This window comes from Neovison vison, chromosome 11, assembly GCF_020171115.1.
Source record: "Neovison vison isolate M4711 chromosome 11, ASM_NN_V1, whole genome shotgun sequence".
Taxonomy (NCBI): domain Eukaryota; kingdom Metazoa; phylum Chordata; class Mammalia; order Carnivora; family Mustelidae; genus Neogale; species Neogale vison.
In genome coordinates, this window is record NC_058101.1 from 16,286,388 (window position 1) to 16,304,291 (window position 17,904).

A 17,904-nucleotide genomic window follows, 5' to 3' on the forward strand; every position below is an offset into this window, starting at 1 on the left:
TTGGGGTGCATGTTATCCATTTGAATTAGTATTTTTATATTCTTTGGGTAAATATCTAGTAATGTAATTGCTGGATCATATGGTTAAAGACCTAAATGTAAGATCTGAAACCATAAAAATCCTAGAGGAGTAACAGATTACTGCCTAGAGGCAGTAACCTCTTTGACATTGGCCAAGTAACTTCTTACTAGATCCATCTCCTGAGGCAAGGGAAACAAAAGCAAAAATAAGCTATTGGGAATTCATCAAAATAAGAAGCTTCTGCACAATAAAGCAAACAATCAACAAAACTAAGAGGCAGTCTTCAGAATGGGAAAGGATATTTGCAAATGATAATTTCTGATAAAGAGTTAATATCCAAAATATATAAAGAACTTATTAAAACTCAACACCCCAAGAATGAATAATCCAATTAAAAAATGTGCAGAAAATATTTTTCCAAAGAAGACATCCACATGGCCCACAGACACCTCAAAGGATGTAAAGATGCTCAATATCACTCATCATCAAAGAAATACAAATCAAAACTACAATGAGATATCACCTGACACCAGTCAGAATGACTAAAATTAGTAAGACAAGAAACGAGAGGTGTAGGTGAGGATTCAGAGAAAGGGAAACCCTCTCATACTGCTGGGAATGCAAGTGGTGCAGCCACTCTGGAAAACAGTATAGAAGTTCCTCAAAAAGTTTAAAATAGAATTGCCTTATGATCCAGCAATTGTACTACCAGGGATCTACCCAAAGAAATATTAGATTTTAAAATGTGTATTGCACTTGTGCTAATAATTAAATGCTTTCTTTTTCATTGAAAGGTCCACAGTGGTATCCTTCCCAAGTTGGCCTTCAGCTAGAACAAGGTAAGAATCAATTTTCACTGATTTATTTATTTAATTTGGAATCTATTTTCTGTCATCAATAGCTAATGCTTATTTATCACTTACTAAATGGTAGGCATTGTAGTAAGTGCTCTAAGTCAGTTATGTCAATTGATTCTCCACATAAGTTTGTGATTCATTTTTTGCATGAGAAATTTTAGTCTCAAGGAGATAATTTTCACATATCCACTGTCATGTACATTGGAGGCAGGATCTGAGCTAACATCTTTCTGTTTCTAAAAGTTTTACTGCTTTATTCCCTCATTCTATTATCACTTAAAAGGTTCTCAGGGATACTGCTCAATATTTTTTTCCTTCCTTCCCTTTTCTTTCTTTCTTCTTTCATTTTCTTTCTCTCTCTCGCTCTCTCTCCCTCTCTTTCTTTCTTTCTTTCTTTCTTACAGCAGAATAAATGAGCTAAGGAAGAGCAAAAACAAATGAATTTTAGGGAAAATATCATATCGAGTATTAAGCCTCTAGTTTCTCAAACTGTTAAATTCTATTCTCCATTTAAAAAAAAATTATAAGTAGATACACTTCAAAGTCACTCTTACTAAGAATCATTGTCAGCAGGGCCCCTGGGTGGCTCAGAGGGTTAAAGCCTCTGCCTTCGGCTCAGGTCATGATCCCAGGGTCCTGGGATTGAGCCCCACATCAAGCTCTCTCCTTGGCGGGGAGCCTGCTTCCTCCTCTCTCTCTGCCTGCCTCTCTGCCTACTTGTGATCTCTCTCTGTCGAAGAAATAAATAAAATATTAAAAAAAATAGAATCATTGTCAGTGATATTACATCAACTTGACCTTAAATTTGGACTTGTTAAATAAGAGTTGTGATAGCATATAAATTTTGGAAGAATACTTACTCGAAGTCAATAACAATAAGTTTACAAGAGGCATCTATTAAGGAATTTCAGCCTCTAATTTTTTCCATACAGTGATGAACTGCTTTTTTTTTTTTTTTTTTTCTTTTTTCTGGTACCTTTGCTAATACTCAGTACTTAAGGACAAATGATGATTTCCTCACATCTCTCTAAGGTGTTTGTTTGTTTTCATTGTTTCTTAGGTTTCCAGGTTTCTCCAAGACCTCTATGCTAAAGAAATAGTAATTATGGTGTTCTTGGAAGTCATACTTTCTTGATGATCTCAAATTCTTCCAAGCTCAAATGTGCAAGACAAATTCCTATCTGGCTTGAGATTAAAGGAGAAGATTCATTATCTTCCTTATTTTTGCCTCTGCAGGGCCCAGTATATGACAACTATATAAACTCCTTTCAACACATGAATGTTCAAATAACATAAAATTATATAGTATTTTTTTCTAAATTGACTCTTATATAATGAAGACTCTAGAACGCGTGGGCAGGCAGAGATGCGGCTGCCCCGAGCCTGTGAGGAGTGTCTGGTTATATACACAGGAGTTGGGTAGGTGAGGACAAAGGGGTGTTCAGAAGAGCTATTGGGGCAAAGAATACTATCAGGATATTGAAGGCCTGGTTACTATCAAGTCAAGGCCACTTCCCTTCTAATGAGGCATTAACATAAAGACAATTGGGAGTTTCCTGGTGGAATGTTACATTCCTGCTATCAAGCATCTTTGTGAGTGAGATTTAGGTTTAGAAGAAATTTAACTTTATTTACTTTTCTTTTTACCTCCGCCTCCTTTGGTTTCTTATGGAGAGGAGGGTGGCATTAGGGCTTGAGGAACTGAGTTATGTGTCCTTGGAAATTGGGCTATTGATAAGGTAACTTCTTTGTAAATCTCAAGGACATTTGCAAACAAAGGGAGACTCCTGCCTTACAGGACTGTGATCTCTGCAATATAACCATTTGTTCTTCTTTCAGGGCAGTCAGGGGTGCCTGAGGAATGTCACACATATTATTAAGGGGAGTGGGTGGAGAGGGGGTGCAAGGCACCAGCCCCTGCTCCCTCCTCAGCCAGCCTCCTGCTCCCTCATCAATAAGCATCAATATAAAATATAGTTCAATTTGAAGGATACTACAAGAAACTGGGAATTTCTGTTCATTCTTCCTAGTGAATGTGACTTTTTACTTTCTCCTCACATATATTTATTTTGTTCACTTCCCATATATGTACAAGATATGATCTGAATGAAGTATAGTCATTAAGTGTCCTTGAATAGAAATGTGATGACATATTTGAAAAAAAACAAAGGATCAATTATTTTATCAAGCTAAGCAGGATGTGGTACAAAGAGGTTGTTTGGAGTAACACAGAATTTTGAAACCTGACTCTTCTTACCTATCTATAGAATCTTCTTTCATAAAGTAGAGCTAATTAAGAGCTTAACTCATGGTTTGGTTTGTATTTTATAAGTGTTAAATAAGGTCATATTTATAAAGCACTATAATGATTGACACATGGTAGATAACTTCATCAATTAGTTATAACTGATGTTGTAAGTATTAATATTAGGGAAAGAAATCTTAACACTAAAACTAGGTAAGGCCTAAATATTACATTTATTTCCTGCCAGAATATATTTCCCAGAATGCTTATACTATGAACAAGGACATGATGCAGATTTAGTCTTTACAGTTTCCTCACACAAAAGACAGCAGTAAAACATAAAAGGAAATAACAAACAGACTTTAAGAGCAAATTAACAACTTTTTTTTTTTTTTTAAGCTCAGTGGTTGTGCTGAGCTGAGCTGGTCTTAGCATTACTTGTGTGGGTCCGCTCAAGCAGCTTCAGTCCGCTGGTGGGTTCTTGGCGACTGGCTGGTCTAGGGTGGCCATGTAGCCAATCCTCTCCACCCTATTTGGATTCTCATGCTTCAGCAGAATATTTGGGACTTGTTCTCATGGTGGATTCAGGGGTGCAAACAGATGAGCATAAGCACTCAAAAATTCTTAAGGCCCAGGCTTGGAAGTGTCATATCCCTTGCCCTGCATTCTGTTAGCTAAAGTGATTGACTAGGCTAAGCCATATTCAAGGGAGTGCAGAAATAGGCATCAACTCTTGTAGGAGAGACTAAAAGTCATACTGTAAATGGTGTGTATATGGGAAGGGTAAGAACCTACAGTCACAACTGTAAAACAATGGTCATAGAAACTGGTAACTAAAATTTGTCCTTTCTTCCTACCTTGATTAATATACTTAATAATGTTCTGGAAGCACAGAGCTGAATTTCTAACACTTAAACTCATTGGATTTCTACAACAGAAAGGTAAAACATGGGTAGACTTGGTCATTTCCTTCCTAACCCTGGCTCTAATCATCCATGCCCCTTATATAAGAGCCTTGACAAACCCCTAGGTATATACCCTAGCATCTGGTCCATTTAGGGGGAAGAAAAGCTCAAAAAAGAAGATTTTTTTAAAATAATTTGGCAGAAAATTTAGGGGCCTTAGGTGGCTGAAGCCTGATACCCATGGCACTGGTTCTTTTTTATGAGTATGTTCTTGGCGCTACACATTTGTTTCCCTTTGGGAAAGGACATAGGCATAGAAGGCCAAGGACAGGTTTCCCTGTTTACTGAGTCTGAGTAGTATGGTTAATGATATGCCTGGATTCTCTCCTTCTACTCAAATGCCATAAAGATGGGACTTCATTTTAAAAATATGCCAATAGTCTGTTTCTTGAAGTCATCAAGAGTGATACAGGAGTAGAAACGAATCCCCTCCCCCAAGGTGTCAATAGATGTATGTTGGAAAGATGTTTTCAGCACTTTCAGGTTGTACAGAGATTTCAGATTATTTCATCTTTATTAACATTTCTTGTTGTTATACATGATTGTCAAAATGATAATGGCCATTTGTATATTGAAGTCTTTACCTTGATCCATGTTGCATTAACTTCCTATTGCTGTGTAACAAATCACCATAAACTAGGCTTAAAATAACACTCATTTATTAGCTTGAAGACACAGTATGGCAGGATTCTTTGCTCAGAGTATCAAAATCAAGGTGTTGGCTGAACTGAATTCTTATCTTAAGACTTTTAGAAAATTCTACTTCTTTTTTTCATTCTTAGTTCATTCTTATTGTCCGGAGATTTTTTTTTTTTTTTTTTTTGGTGGCTCTATGACAGAGATTCCTATTTCATTGCTACTTGTTGCATTATATAGGCCATTACAGTTCCTAGAGGCTATTTGCTTTACTGGCCATGTGGTTCTCTCCATCTTCATCCCAGCAATCTTTCTGATACAATACCAGGATTCTAGTACTTTGAATCTGAATTCTTCTCACTTACCTATTCATGCAGATTCAAATAATACATGATTAACTCAGGCCTACCTGAGTAATCCCTCTTATAAAGCCACAAAACATGACCCAGACAAGGGAATGATAGCCTACCATATACATATTGGCTTTATCAATTATCATTTTCAAAATTAATACATAAAAATTGCACATTTTTACCTTACTATAAAATATCTGTAATTGTAAATCATTATAATTGGATTCTGAAAATCATCTAAAAATAGTCATAAATTAACATTTTTTGTATCTTGGAAAAATAGAGAATGGAGTGTGCTTCAGTGGTTCAATCAGTTAAACATCTGCCTTTAGCTTAGGTCATGATCCCAGAGTGCTGGAAGGGTCCCCACTTTGGCTCTGGATTCCCTGCTCAGCTCTCTCTCTCTCCTTTTATCCCTCCCCCACGCTCATGCTCTCTCTCTTGCTTTCTCTCTCTCAAATAATAAGTTAAATCTTAAAAAAAATAAATAGAGAATGAAATGGCACTTTTTCATGACTGGGGATAAAGATAAATCACAGATAGATTGGCATAAAGAATAATAAAAATACAAAAAACCACAATGACAATAATAATGACTTTATACTTGTGAGATTCATTTAGCCCTAGTCCACTTTTCTTTCTGTGTGGTATATCTTTCTTTAAATAAAACAAGATATATTTACCATTGTCTCATTTATGAAGATTTAAGGTTTTACAATTGTTTTGTAATTATAAATAATGCTAAAATGAACATCTTTGTACATATCTTTCAGGACACACATGTTGGGCTTATCTCGTGTTTATTATTAAGAATGGAACATTTCCTTTACATGTCTTCTAAGACATTAGTTGCTTATTCTTCTCTGATTTCATGAGAAACTCCTTTTCAGTGATCTTTGCTCTATGTTTCTCTTATTACTTTGAAAGCCATAGTGTTAGTTTCCATTTTCTTTTCAAACTGAACACTTAAATAATCTCATCACATGGCATGGCTTTACATGTTAATAACTTTTGAATATCTATAGACACACCTACCCAACTGCCTATTTGCTAGCTCCTACTTGAATGTCTAATAAATATCACATTCTTAACATACCTTAACTGAAATCTTAATTTCTACCCCCAATCCTTCTCCTTCCCCAGTCTTCTCCCTGCCAGTTAATGAAATTTAATATTCCTAATTGCCCAGGCCAAAAATCTAAGAGCTGTCTTTATTTAACTGAAATACTTTCTTCTCAAGCTGAACCTGCTCTGTGTTCAAAACATATCTGAAATTGATGAACTTTTAACATTTCTACCAGTGCCATCTTAATCCAAAAAATTCCTTCTTGATGAATTTCTTCCTAAGTATTCTTACCTCCCTTCCTCCCAGTTTCCACACAGCATCCATAGAGATCTTTTAAAACATACATCAAGTCACTCTGTTGATAATTATAATGACCTCTAAAATTTACTTGCCCTATTTTATCATATAATAAAAGAATTTAGAGAACAGTTGACATCTATGACTACTGACACCCCAAATTATACTTTAAAAATACATATATATATATATATATATATATATATATATATAATTTATTTATTTTAGAGGGAGATTATGAGCAGGCAGAGTGGCAGAGAGAGAGAGAGAGACATGCACTGAGCAGGGAGCCCAATACAGGGCTTGATCCCAGGACGCTGAGATCACGACCTGATCTGAAGGCAGACACTCAATCCACTGACTCACCCAGGTGCCTCCTACCAAATTATGCTTTAAAAATACCTTCTATCAGGGACGCCTGGGTGGCGCAGTTGGTTGGATGACTGCCTCCGGCTCAGGGCGTGATCCTGGAGCCCCGGGATCGAGTCCCACATCAGGCTCCCAGCTCCATGGGGAGTCTGCTTCGCTCTCTGACCTTCTCCTCGCTCATTCTCTCTCTCACTGTCTCTCTCTCTCAAATAAATGAAATAAAATCTAAAAAAAAAAAAAATACCTTGTATCATATTCAGTTATGATATTATCTAATATTACATTTTCTCAGAACACAACAGGATAGTAGCTAGATGTAGGCTGCACTTTGTTTAGGTAGAGGTGGGAAACTAACATATATTTGAAAAATTGTGGGGTGCCTGGGTGGCTCAGTGGGTTAAAGCCTCTGCCTTCGGCTCAGGTCATGATCCCAGGGTCCTGGGATCAAGCCCCACATCCGGTCCTCTGCTCAGCAGGGAGCCTGTTTCCTCCTTTCTCTCTCTCTGCCTGCCTCTCTGCCTACTTGTGATCTCTGTCTGTCGAATAAATAAATAAAATCTTTAAAAAAAAAAAAAAGAAAAATTGTTAGATATTTTATAAAATGGGTTTGTTTACATTTTGCTTTACTTTAAATATATATTATACATTGCAATTTCTATGTATGATTTATCTTTACTATTCATAATTTTTCACATTAAAAATTGTTTGTTAAAATCGCTATGCCTTGAAATTATATTAAAATATTTTTCCTTATTATTTAAGGTGGGCCTTTTTTGAAGGACTACATAGCGATTCAAAGCATAGCAGCTTCCTCCATTGTCACTCTTTATTTTACAGACCTAGGTCAACAGGTCAGTTGGACTACAGTAAGTATCAATTTGAAATGCAATATACATGTCCCACATTCTGATAGGAAAAATTTGTTGACAGGACTATTTTTATCAAATAAATCCATAATGAAACAAAATACTGTACAGAATGGCATTTTAAGTGTTGCATTCTTACGATGAACTGCGGCCAAAGTTTTATACAGGAATTAGAGCCATGGAAATACACAGTTGGAGGAAGGAGAATAAATTCTTTTTTTGACATGCGAACTGTTGGCTCTTTTTCTGCCTCCTCTGTTCATTGTTAGTTAAATAATATTTCTTCAGTTTTTCCTTCTAGGAACCTAGAGATAAGAAGACTGTTTTGACATTGGAAAAAGAGGCAATAGAATATTCAATAAAAAATGTTCTAAGGCAAAGGTTTTGGAAAATCAGAATGGAGTAGTGAGACTTCTTTGAGTTGAGTGGTCATGGAATGCCTTCAGCTCTCCTGAAGGAGGAACTTTCAAAGTGGTGGCAACTGACTCCAATGGCATTAGAAGAATGAAGACTACAGTATGGAGAATTAAGAAACAGAGATTAAGATATGGAGGATTAAGAAACAGAGAAAATACTTGACACTAGTTCGAAAGCATTGACCTATTCATGAGTTATGGAATTGAGAGATGGAGTAGCTTTAGTATCAAGAGGAAATACTAACTGACATTTTGTGGCAAAAAGTTAATTTGATAAATAATTTTGACACTGACTTACAAAGGATAGTGCAATCATTCTATTTTTTTCAATTCAATTTTTTTTTAGCGTTTTAAAGTTTTTCCAATTACATTCTACTTCATATCTGTGATGGGATTGCACTTTTAATATTTTACATATTAAGATAGCTTTTCTTTTTGCCATCATTAACAATCCACATAATCAGACATAGTGCTTTAAGTTTTCTATTAAAACACTCAATTTTTAAAATTATTGCAAACACAAGACAGCTTATTTGTTATAATTTAATTCTCAAATAGAGAAATTCAATTTTGCATTTATTAGAATATTGTCACAGCTTTTATTTTTCAGAAAATATCTCCTTTGATATACATTATTTTCTGTACTTAGCTCATTATTTATATTTTGGTATTATTGGTAAAGTAGTTCCTTTAGTTTTCAAAGTTCCTTGGTTGAGCTTTTCAGTATTAGCTTGTTGCATAAAAAAAACTGAGTTTAGAGTATTCTGAATCCTTGTAAAGTATAATATTTATAAAAAAGCCTGCTAATGCATGAATTATGTAATCAAAGAGTTTAATACTTAAATGTGATATCAACAGACCTTTACTAAAGGATATTTTGGACAAAAACTTTCTGATATCCAAAGGTTAAAATATTCATAGCCTTTGTCCACATTTATGATGAAAAGGAAATTCTGTCTACAGAAGTTTTGTCATGACTAGTGACATTAATGGTGAGTTCATTAGAAATTCCAACTGCATCATTTGGATAAGCACTGAGCAGAGAAAGTAAAGTGCTAAGGTGGAATTCTAGGACAATTGTACTAGAAAATTACAGCTTATTTGAAAGGAAAGTCATTTAGGTGACAAAGAGAACTCTGGAAATAGGGTGAATATTTTTAAATCAACCCTATTGTTCACACCATCTTTTGCTCCAAATGAGTCAATCCTATTAAATGCTAAAAATATACACATTACATTGCAATAATACCCACTTTATATCTACTAAATTATACAATAAAAGCAATATTTACCACTCATAACATTCTTGTACATTTATAAAATACTTCTATAATAAAAGCATTATCATAGGGTTAGGTTTTCTTGGATTTCTGTTTTTTTTTTTTTGATACAATCTCTATAGCAAGGTCAAAATTAAGATTTTAATAATATTTTTCATCAAGTAGCAGTGTGCTGTCATGGAATATTGAGAAAATATTTGCCTCATTGAACTTATTGAAAGACAGGATGGAAGGTTAGTATAATAATCCTCATTATATAGATCTTATTAATTAAAGATCCAATTCACTTTTCACCATTTTTATGTTCATTCCTGTGTGTCCTATAGTTCTATGCAATTTATACCTTGCAAAGATTCAGATATCTACTACCACAATCAGATACAGAATTGTTCCATCCCCACAAAAGAACTTTCATATTAATCTCTATATTTATACACTCTTTTCCATATTCCGTATCCTGGAGCAACCACCAATCTGTTCATTTCTATATTTTTGTCCTGTGTCAAATGCTATAAACAAAATTAGTCTTTCAATTTTTTTTTTTTATATTGATGTTTAATTTTCTCTAAGTGTAGTGTCTTGGGATCCATCCTGTTTATTGTATATATCAATACTCAGTTCCTTTTATTGGTGAGCAATATTTGGTTGTATGAATGTAGCAGTTTGTTTATCCTTCACCCCCTGACAGGCATTTGGGTTGCTTTCAGTATTTCACAGTAAATAAAACTGTTACCAGTTTTGTGTAGGTATTTTATGAACATAAGTTTTTATTTATCTGGTACACACTGTTGAGTTTTAAGAGTACCTTTTATAGTCTAGATAAAGTATTTTGTCTGGTAAGTGGTTTGCAAATATTTCCTCTCAGTCTTGGCTTGTCTTTCCATTTTCTGAATAAGATTTATGGTTGTCTTTTTTTTTTTTTTTTCTTTTCTTTTCTTTTTTTTTTTTTGCAAAAAGTTCTCAAGTTTAGTGCAGTGTAAATTGCTAGTGTTTTAAGGATTTTGTCTTTGCTGCCATATGTAAAAACCTTTTGCTTTGTTCTAGATTTGGGAGTTTTCTTTTATTTTTTCTTCTAATAGTTTAATAGTTTTTTATATTTTACATTTTAATCAGAGTCTATTTTTATTGTAAAGAAATGCCTAATTTTATCACCAAGCTTAGTATTTTTTCAATTTGTTTCCTGTGTTCTACAATTCTTCTGTTCTGTTTTTATTTTTTTTTTCTCCATTTAGAATTAGTTGTCATGTTTTATTTTCTATTAGCCTCTTGGTTATTTTGGCTATATATATATATATTTTACCAACTGTCCTGATTACCCAAGAGATTATAATATTCATCTTTAAAATACTGAATACAAATAAAATTTGTTTAATTTAGGTTTGCTGATGTGAAAATACTTCATAGATAATTGAATGACTTTATGATATTTAATCTCTTTCTGACTAACCTTCTATTGTGGTATATTTTAGTATTCTAGGTACTGCTAAATAAAAATCCACTACTATAAATTTATATGTCAATAGTTATTTAGATTTATAATTTTTACTTTAATTTAGTTATTCCTTCTAATGCTGAGTTTATATCTGTGAGCATTATCATTCTTCGTGGAGAACAACTTTAGTGATATATTCTAGTTCTGCTGTTGATGAATTTTCTCAACTCGGTTTATCCTAAAATGTATTTATTTAACTATTTGGGGAGAATGTTTTTGTGGAAAAAATAATTCCATATCGGCAGTTATATTTGTCTTCACTTTACAAAATTTCATTATTTTGATTTTTGACTCCCAAGTTCCTGTTGAAAAGTCCACTATGCTCTTTTGAAATAATGTGTCTTTTCCCTGGTTCAAATTAAATTTGTCTTTTGTTTGACACTGTTTGACTATGATGCCCATAGTTACAATTATGTTTCTATTTATCCTGCTTTGGGTTTATAGTGTTATCTGAGTCTGCTGTTTGGTATAAATATTTAATTTGAAAAATTATCATAATCACTTTAGCATCTCGTTTTCCACTGTTCTCTTCGTATTCTCCTCCTGTGATTCATATTTCAATTCCATATTTTTCTTATTGGAGGTCTCAAGTATCTGCTGAAATACTCAAACCTTTTTTTAATTTTTTTGAGTATATAGAAGATAATTTTTAAATGTGTCTCATAATTCTACTATGTAGATCTTCGGTTTATCTCTTTTGAAATATCTCCTGTTTCTTTTGGATATGATTACAGTATCTTTACTCCTGTTATACATTTATATTTCTGACCTAGTGCAGGAAATTACATATGAACAACTTGGTGTCTTTTTTTTTTTTTTAAGATTTTATTTATTTGATATAGAGAAAAAGAGTATAAGCAGGGGGAGTGGCAGGCAGAGGGAAAGGGAGAAGCAGGCTCCCCTCAGCAAAAGGGGACCCCTATGTGGGACTTGATCCCAGAACCCTGAGATCATGACCTTAGCCCAAGGCAGTTGCTTAATGAACTGAGCCATCCAGGCACCCATGAACAACTTGTAAAAGCAACTTGAGGCCTAGAATCATGTTACTCTGCTGTCAAACTGATTTATCATCCTCCAGGTAGACTAATGCCATTTGGTCTAGGTGTCTTAATCCAGTTGATGGCTGAAATGATTTCAGGCTGAGCTTTAGTACCTGTAAAGACAGATCTCCTTCTGCTTCATCATGGCTCTAGGTCTTAATCCAAATCCTGGTGATTTTATAAGACCATTTCTGTCTTTAAAAGATGCCAACCAACAATTTTTGTCCCTCCCCTCTCAAGCACCCTCTAAAGATTTAGTCTTCTTAGGATGCTATCAGACTTCAAATCCTAGAGTCCATCACTATTCTTGAGTCCTGTTTAAAAAATCCCGACGTTCTAATTCTCAATGACTCAGTAGCTCTTTGAACCCTGAAAAACATTTTGATCAAGTTTTCATGCTGATGGTTTGAATGGTTTGAATAAACACAATGGTTTGAATAACCTAGAATAAAATTCTTCCTTACATGTTATGAATATAAGGGTTGAATTAAAACAAAACAAAACAAAACAAAAACTTCTTTTAATATTAAATTAACTTCAATGATTTTCATTCAGTACAAAGTGGTATCACTGTTGAGAAATTCTCTCATAATTTAAATAGCTCTCCCATCATTAGAAGATTAAGGATGGTACCACTTTATTTTGTCAGTAATTTTCAACAACTCTGAAATATGCAATTTATTTTGTTTTCAACTGTCAATTGTAATTTTAAAAAAGAAGTAAAGCCAACACCATCCCAATAATAATAGCACTAAGAAGTTTTCTTTTCTTCGAGAGGATGAAATGCATTAAGCTCAGTCTAAGCACAAAGATTCTAATCAGTTCTCAACAATTGCAGCTGTGTGTTTCAAATTACATTTCTAAAACATCTTATTGTCTTCTTCCTTTTTCGATTTAGACATCCCAAGTTGAATATTCCACTGAAGTTCCAAAAAAAAATCTCAGTTACCTAGGATGCCTTGTATCCTCTGACTTCTATCAGTTTAAATTTTACATTTAAAGCAGCACATTAGTTTAGTGCAGTGATCATTCTGTAAAGGCAAAGCATGAAAATAATTTCATATTAGACATAAATTGGAATTTAAAAGTAGTATAATATATATAATTATATAATTATAATTTATTTATGGTATAGCTATGTTATATATATACATATAAATGTACATTATATATAAATTATAACTATGATTATATATTACATAATATAGATGTTATATATATTTATCTTCAAGGTAAGAAGAAAGTATATATGCTTATTTTGAATATATAACTTCTAGCAAACTTTTGGTTAATAATGGACATCCTAGTCTTTGTAAATTCATCTGATACCCTAGGGCTTATAACTGTCATATTTATTTATTTGGCTTTGGTTTTGGATTTGCTTCTTTTTAGTAGGAGAAGAATTTTTTTCATAAGTATGTCTTATTAATATTTGTCTATCTGGTCCTTGTTTTTTATTTACTTTAAAGCTATTTTCTGATTATTTTCTAAGTTTAATAAAACATTTCTTTCCCCCTTTTTTTCCTATTTGCACCCAAATGGACCTTTTTTTGAAAGATGCATTGTCCAAATGTTATTTCTTATCATTCTCTACTGCTTTCAGGTCAGGATATAGCCTTCATACTTTAGTACTGTTTTAACCCCCATGTTTCAGCATGAATAATATTTATGATAAAATATTGGGCCTCCCTGAACATATTACTGTAAGCCAGCAGGTTCTCCTGATTTATTTTTAGGGTATGATAAAGATAAGACTGTAGTTTAATTTCCTGATCCAAAGAAACTTCATATTTGTGATAGCATTTTTATTAACTTAATAAAGAATGACATGTGGTCAAGGTTAACTATTTTTCATAACTGATATATTACTAGAGGATTTGCTCAAAATTAACTTGACTAGATCAGATGGCATTGAAATAAGTATTTTAAGCTTTTTGTTGTAATAAAATAATTACTCTAATTCAGGAGTATTAACTGAACTCTATTATCAGACATGCAAAAGTGGTAAATACTTTTCTTTACCTCTGAATAGTCAGGCATGTTGTATGCCATAAATTAATACAGTTGAACGGTAAAAAAGTTGCTTTACATTGACTTAATAAGATGTTGCATATTTACCCTCAATAAAAGTCTTCCATGGGTAATGGGATGGAAAAAGTATACCTTAAGAAACCAACGTATAAAAATGTTTATACTTGGGGCACCTGGGTGGCTCAGTGGGTTAAAACCTCTGCCTTCGGCTCAGGTCATGGTCCCCGGATCCTGGGATCAAGCCCTGCATCAGGCTCTCTGCTCCTCGGGGAGCCTGCTTTCTCCTCTCTCTCTCTGCCTGCCTCTCTGACTACTTGTGATCTCTGCCTGTGAAATAAATAAATAAAATCTTTAAAAAAATATTTATACTTGTGTATATACATACACACAGACATAATTATATATATATATACACATATAGCATGCATATATATCATGTATTTTATATATATATATATATATATATATATATCATGCATATATATCATGTATTCTAACCATGTAGTTATACAAAGTTCTCACGGGAAATAACATAATTTCTAATCAACATGCACACCTGGATATTTGAGTAAAACGTGCAGCTTTAAGTTTTTCTTTCTTAGAAAATGAAAATTGGCAAAGACAAAGCAAAGCAGTAATGGCAGTTGAATTTATCATTGTCATGTCTGAATTCCTCCTCTTTGAACACTCAGAGATAAATTATTTTTTTTTCTGTATCAATTCCAGAGTGACTTTAACCCTGGTTTTAGCATCAAAAGAAAACTAATAATGGATCATCATAGATTTAGAAAACTATCAGAAAGCCAGTTGCCAGAGAATCTTTATACAATCAATCTTGTTTCCAATTATCTTTCCAAATCTTAATGATTATCTCTCTGTAGATCAGATATCTCTCTCCATATATAAGGTTGACTCAACTCCAGAATTCAGAAGGCAATCCTTTTAACTATCTACTCAGACTCATTAGAATTAAAGTCTAAAATTTCCAGAAGAGAGAATTAATTTTTTTCAATTTGAATCAATGTCAAATCAATTAAATTCAAGACGACCCAGCTGTGTAAACTGGGAAAAAAAAAAAAAATCACTGAGGCTAATTCCATTCAGTGATAAGAACAGTTCACATTGAAGATGGAGTGTAAATGGGTCTGGGGAGACACAAAGAAATATGTTTACGATAGTTTGGTTGGTTAAATGAAAACCACTGTGTACAAATTATGAAGAAATAATACAGTAGTTTCAATATTTGTTTTTATTTTAAATTCACCACTTACAATTGTCCTTTCCTAAAGTCTTAGCTAGTTATTGTAAGGAAGACTCCTTGTGAATTATATTATCACCTAGTATAATTCATTTTAAAGAACAGATAATGCTATGTGTCCCTTTTACAAGTTCATTCAGTAGGCTAAGTCTGTAGACATGCTTATTGTGTTTTTATGTAAATCTTAATAATATTTACAAAAAATTATTTTTTATTTAAATCAGCTTCTTATTTTCAGGTATTTTTGGCTGAATACACAGGACCTCTGCTGATATATCTCCTCTTTTATTTGAGGATCCCATACATATATGACATGAAAGAGAGCTCCAGAAGATTACGCCATCCAGTGGTACAGTACGTAATATATATAGTACCTCTAGATAAATTAGTACACAGATAAAATTTTAAAGTTTGTTTATAAACCAAATTAAAGTGGGTTACATTTAAGAAAATATACTTTAAGTAACTTTAAATAATGTATACACATGAGCTTGCAAATTTATAAACAAGGAACAAGTAAGTATACCTTAAAGCATAGATAATGTTAGTTCATAATGATCACAGTGAAAGAAATCTGGATATTTAGAAATATCATGAGAAACTTAAAGTTATAAAGTTGTGAGGTCATATATAAAGAGCTTAAGATATAAAACTAAATAAAATAATAAAATATGTACTTTTCATGGGCAACATTTAGGAAAGAAACAATGACCTAAAAAACAGGAAAAAACAGAAGGGTTTTATAAGTTACCTTTAGTAAGTCAAAATTCAAAATAAATTTTACTTTAAAGTAAAACGTAAAAGTAAAGTACAGAAAAAGGTGAGGGTGATTATCAAAGCAGAATATATAACATACTGTGAGAATAATCTCTCTGTGTCTCTCTCTTCCTCCACCTACCAAATTGAAAAGTAAGAGAATAATTATTATTCAAGACACCACACTAAGATGTGGTGTTAACAATTTGTTAAAAACATAAAAAAGAACCTTATTTAATGACTAAACTCTAAGTAAATTAAGAAACAAAATTTAGCTCATGAGGATACTAAAAGAGAGTGATATGACTCCTAACTTTCTTATATCATATAGAGCTTTCCTTTACACTTAATTTCTGTACTACAGCTGCACTTTCTTGTCTCCGATACCTACCATGTTCCCTTTCACGCAGACATTTACACACACTATCCCTCCTCCTTCATCCCAGTAACCTCTTTCTTATCTCTTACATAAACTTGAAATAGAAGTTCAGTATTTCTTACTCATGATAGCTATCCCTATTCTTCCCAATGCAAGTATGCCACTGAAATGTTCTTCCTTTCTACAATTTATTACTTTAAAATTATATGTTCACATAATCACTTGTTTGTATATTTCCCTCTATAAAGTTCTAAAATGGATGTACTTTGATGTACATTTTATTTTCACTGCTTAACATTACCTGATTTACAGGAAATACTCAATAAAAATGTTTTGAATGATTAGATAGGTGAAACAATTACAAACATATTTATTTCACATTGAGAAATTCTAGGTTATAAAAGAGAGGAACCTGACCTGGGTGGGAGTTCTGAGGTGGCTTTTCTAAGAAAGTGGCATTTGAATTATTTCTTTGTTTTCTGGAGCAATGAATCAGATTTTAAATAGGAAATTTCCTGTGGACATGATTTATGGTACAAAGAAATTTGGTGCTTTATAGGAGCAAAAAGAAATCTAGTATGGCAGAAGCAAAGAGAGGCAGGGGAAATTGGTTCTTAGGGTTGATGGCCAAGTTGTTCAGGGCCTAGTAGAACATTACCAATTTTCTCTCTAGTGAAGGGAATGACCAATTTGTTTAGAAAGTCTGGGGTGGAAAGTTCAATATAAAGACAATATGAAGACAATATAAATGTACTCATATTTTAGATCAACATATTACATCTACTAGATATATAATGCATCATGAAAAAAAAAAGACCACTTTTTTTTCTAGTGGCATTCTAAAGAAATTGACTGACAGTTGGTTACTATTCTTAAACACAAACACAGAATGTTTTATAACATCTCAGTGATAAAAATGTGCACTATGTTGTTCCAAAATAGCAAATATATTAAGTTTGTAGGAAATCATTTCAGAGCAGATACACACAAACACACAAACTACTTGTGAAATTTTTTTTTCCAATTTATTTATTTTCAGAAAAACATTATTCATTATTTTAAGTGTCTAGCAGAGATCTATAAAATAATCACATGGTTTCTGAGGCAACCCAACTTTAAGATGAGTGACTACTATTTCTCAAAGTTAAGAAAATCAAGTTTCAAATGCTGTGCCCATTTGCTCCACACTCTGTTAATTCTCCAAAATGGCTTTGAATCATTTCACAGAGTTCAAAAATATTTTTCTGCTAGCTTAAATCTACATGTGATTCAACTACCACAAAATTCTTTGGATCTCTTAGAAATTTTTGCATACTGGAACTAAGGCAGTATTACCTATATTACCTCCATCCCCATCAAGTAATGAAAAGGGGATGCACAGTTTAGTGAAACGGATCCAGTTAAACTTGTTTGAACTTGATTCAATCAACAGTAGTTAAGATAGGGGACACATACTTGAAATTGTCAAGGTCTCTCCTGCCTTAGGGATCAAATGAACTGCTTGCACTGAGGCTGAGACCACACCTCCCTAAGGACTTCTAACTGCATCATCAGGGATGGAAGACGTGTCCTAGAAA

The 17,904-nt window shown here is 33.1% G+C and overlaps 1 protein-coding gene across 1 annotated transcript in view; it reads left to right on the forward strand.

Annotated features, from left to right (window-relative positions):
• TECRL (trans-2,3-enoyl-CoA reductase like) overlaps nt 1-17,904 on the forward strand; it is a 101,745-nt gene that overhangs the window by 57,197 nt on the left and 26,644 nt on the right. The window contains exons 3-5 of the mRNA XM_044223993.1: nt 816-860; nt 7,572-7,675; nt 15,431-15,546. Of these exons, the coding sequence (XP_044079928.1) occupies nt 816-860; nt 7,572-7,675; nt 15,431-15,546 (265 nt within the window). The remainder of the gene's footprint in view (nt 1-815; nt 861-7,571; nt 7,676-15,430; nt 15,547-17,904) is intronic.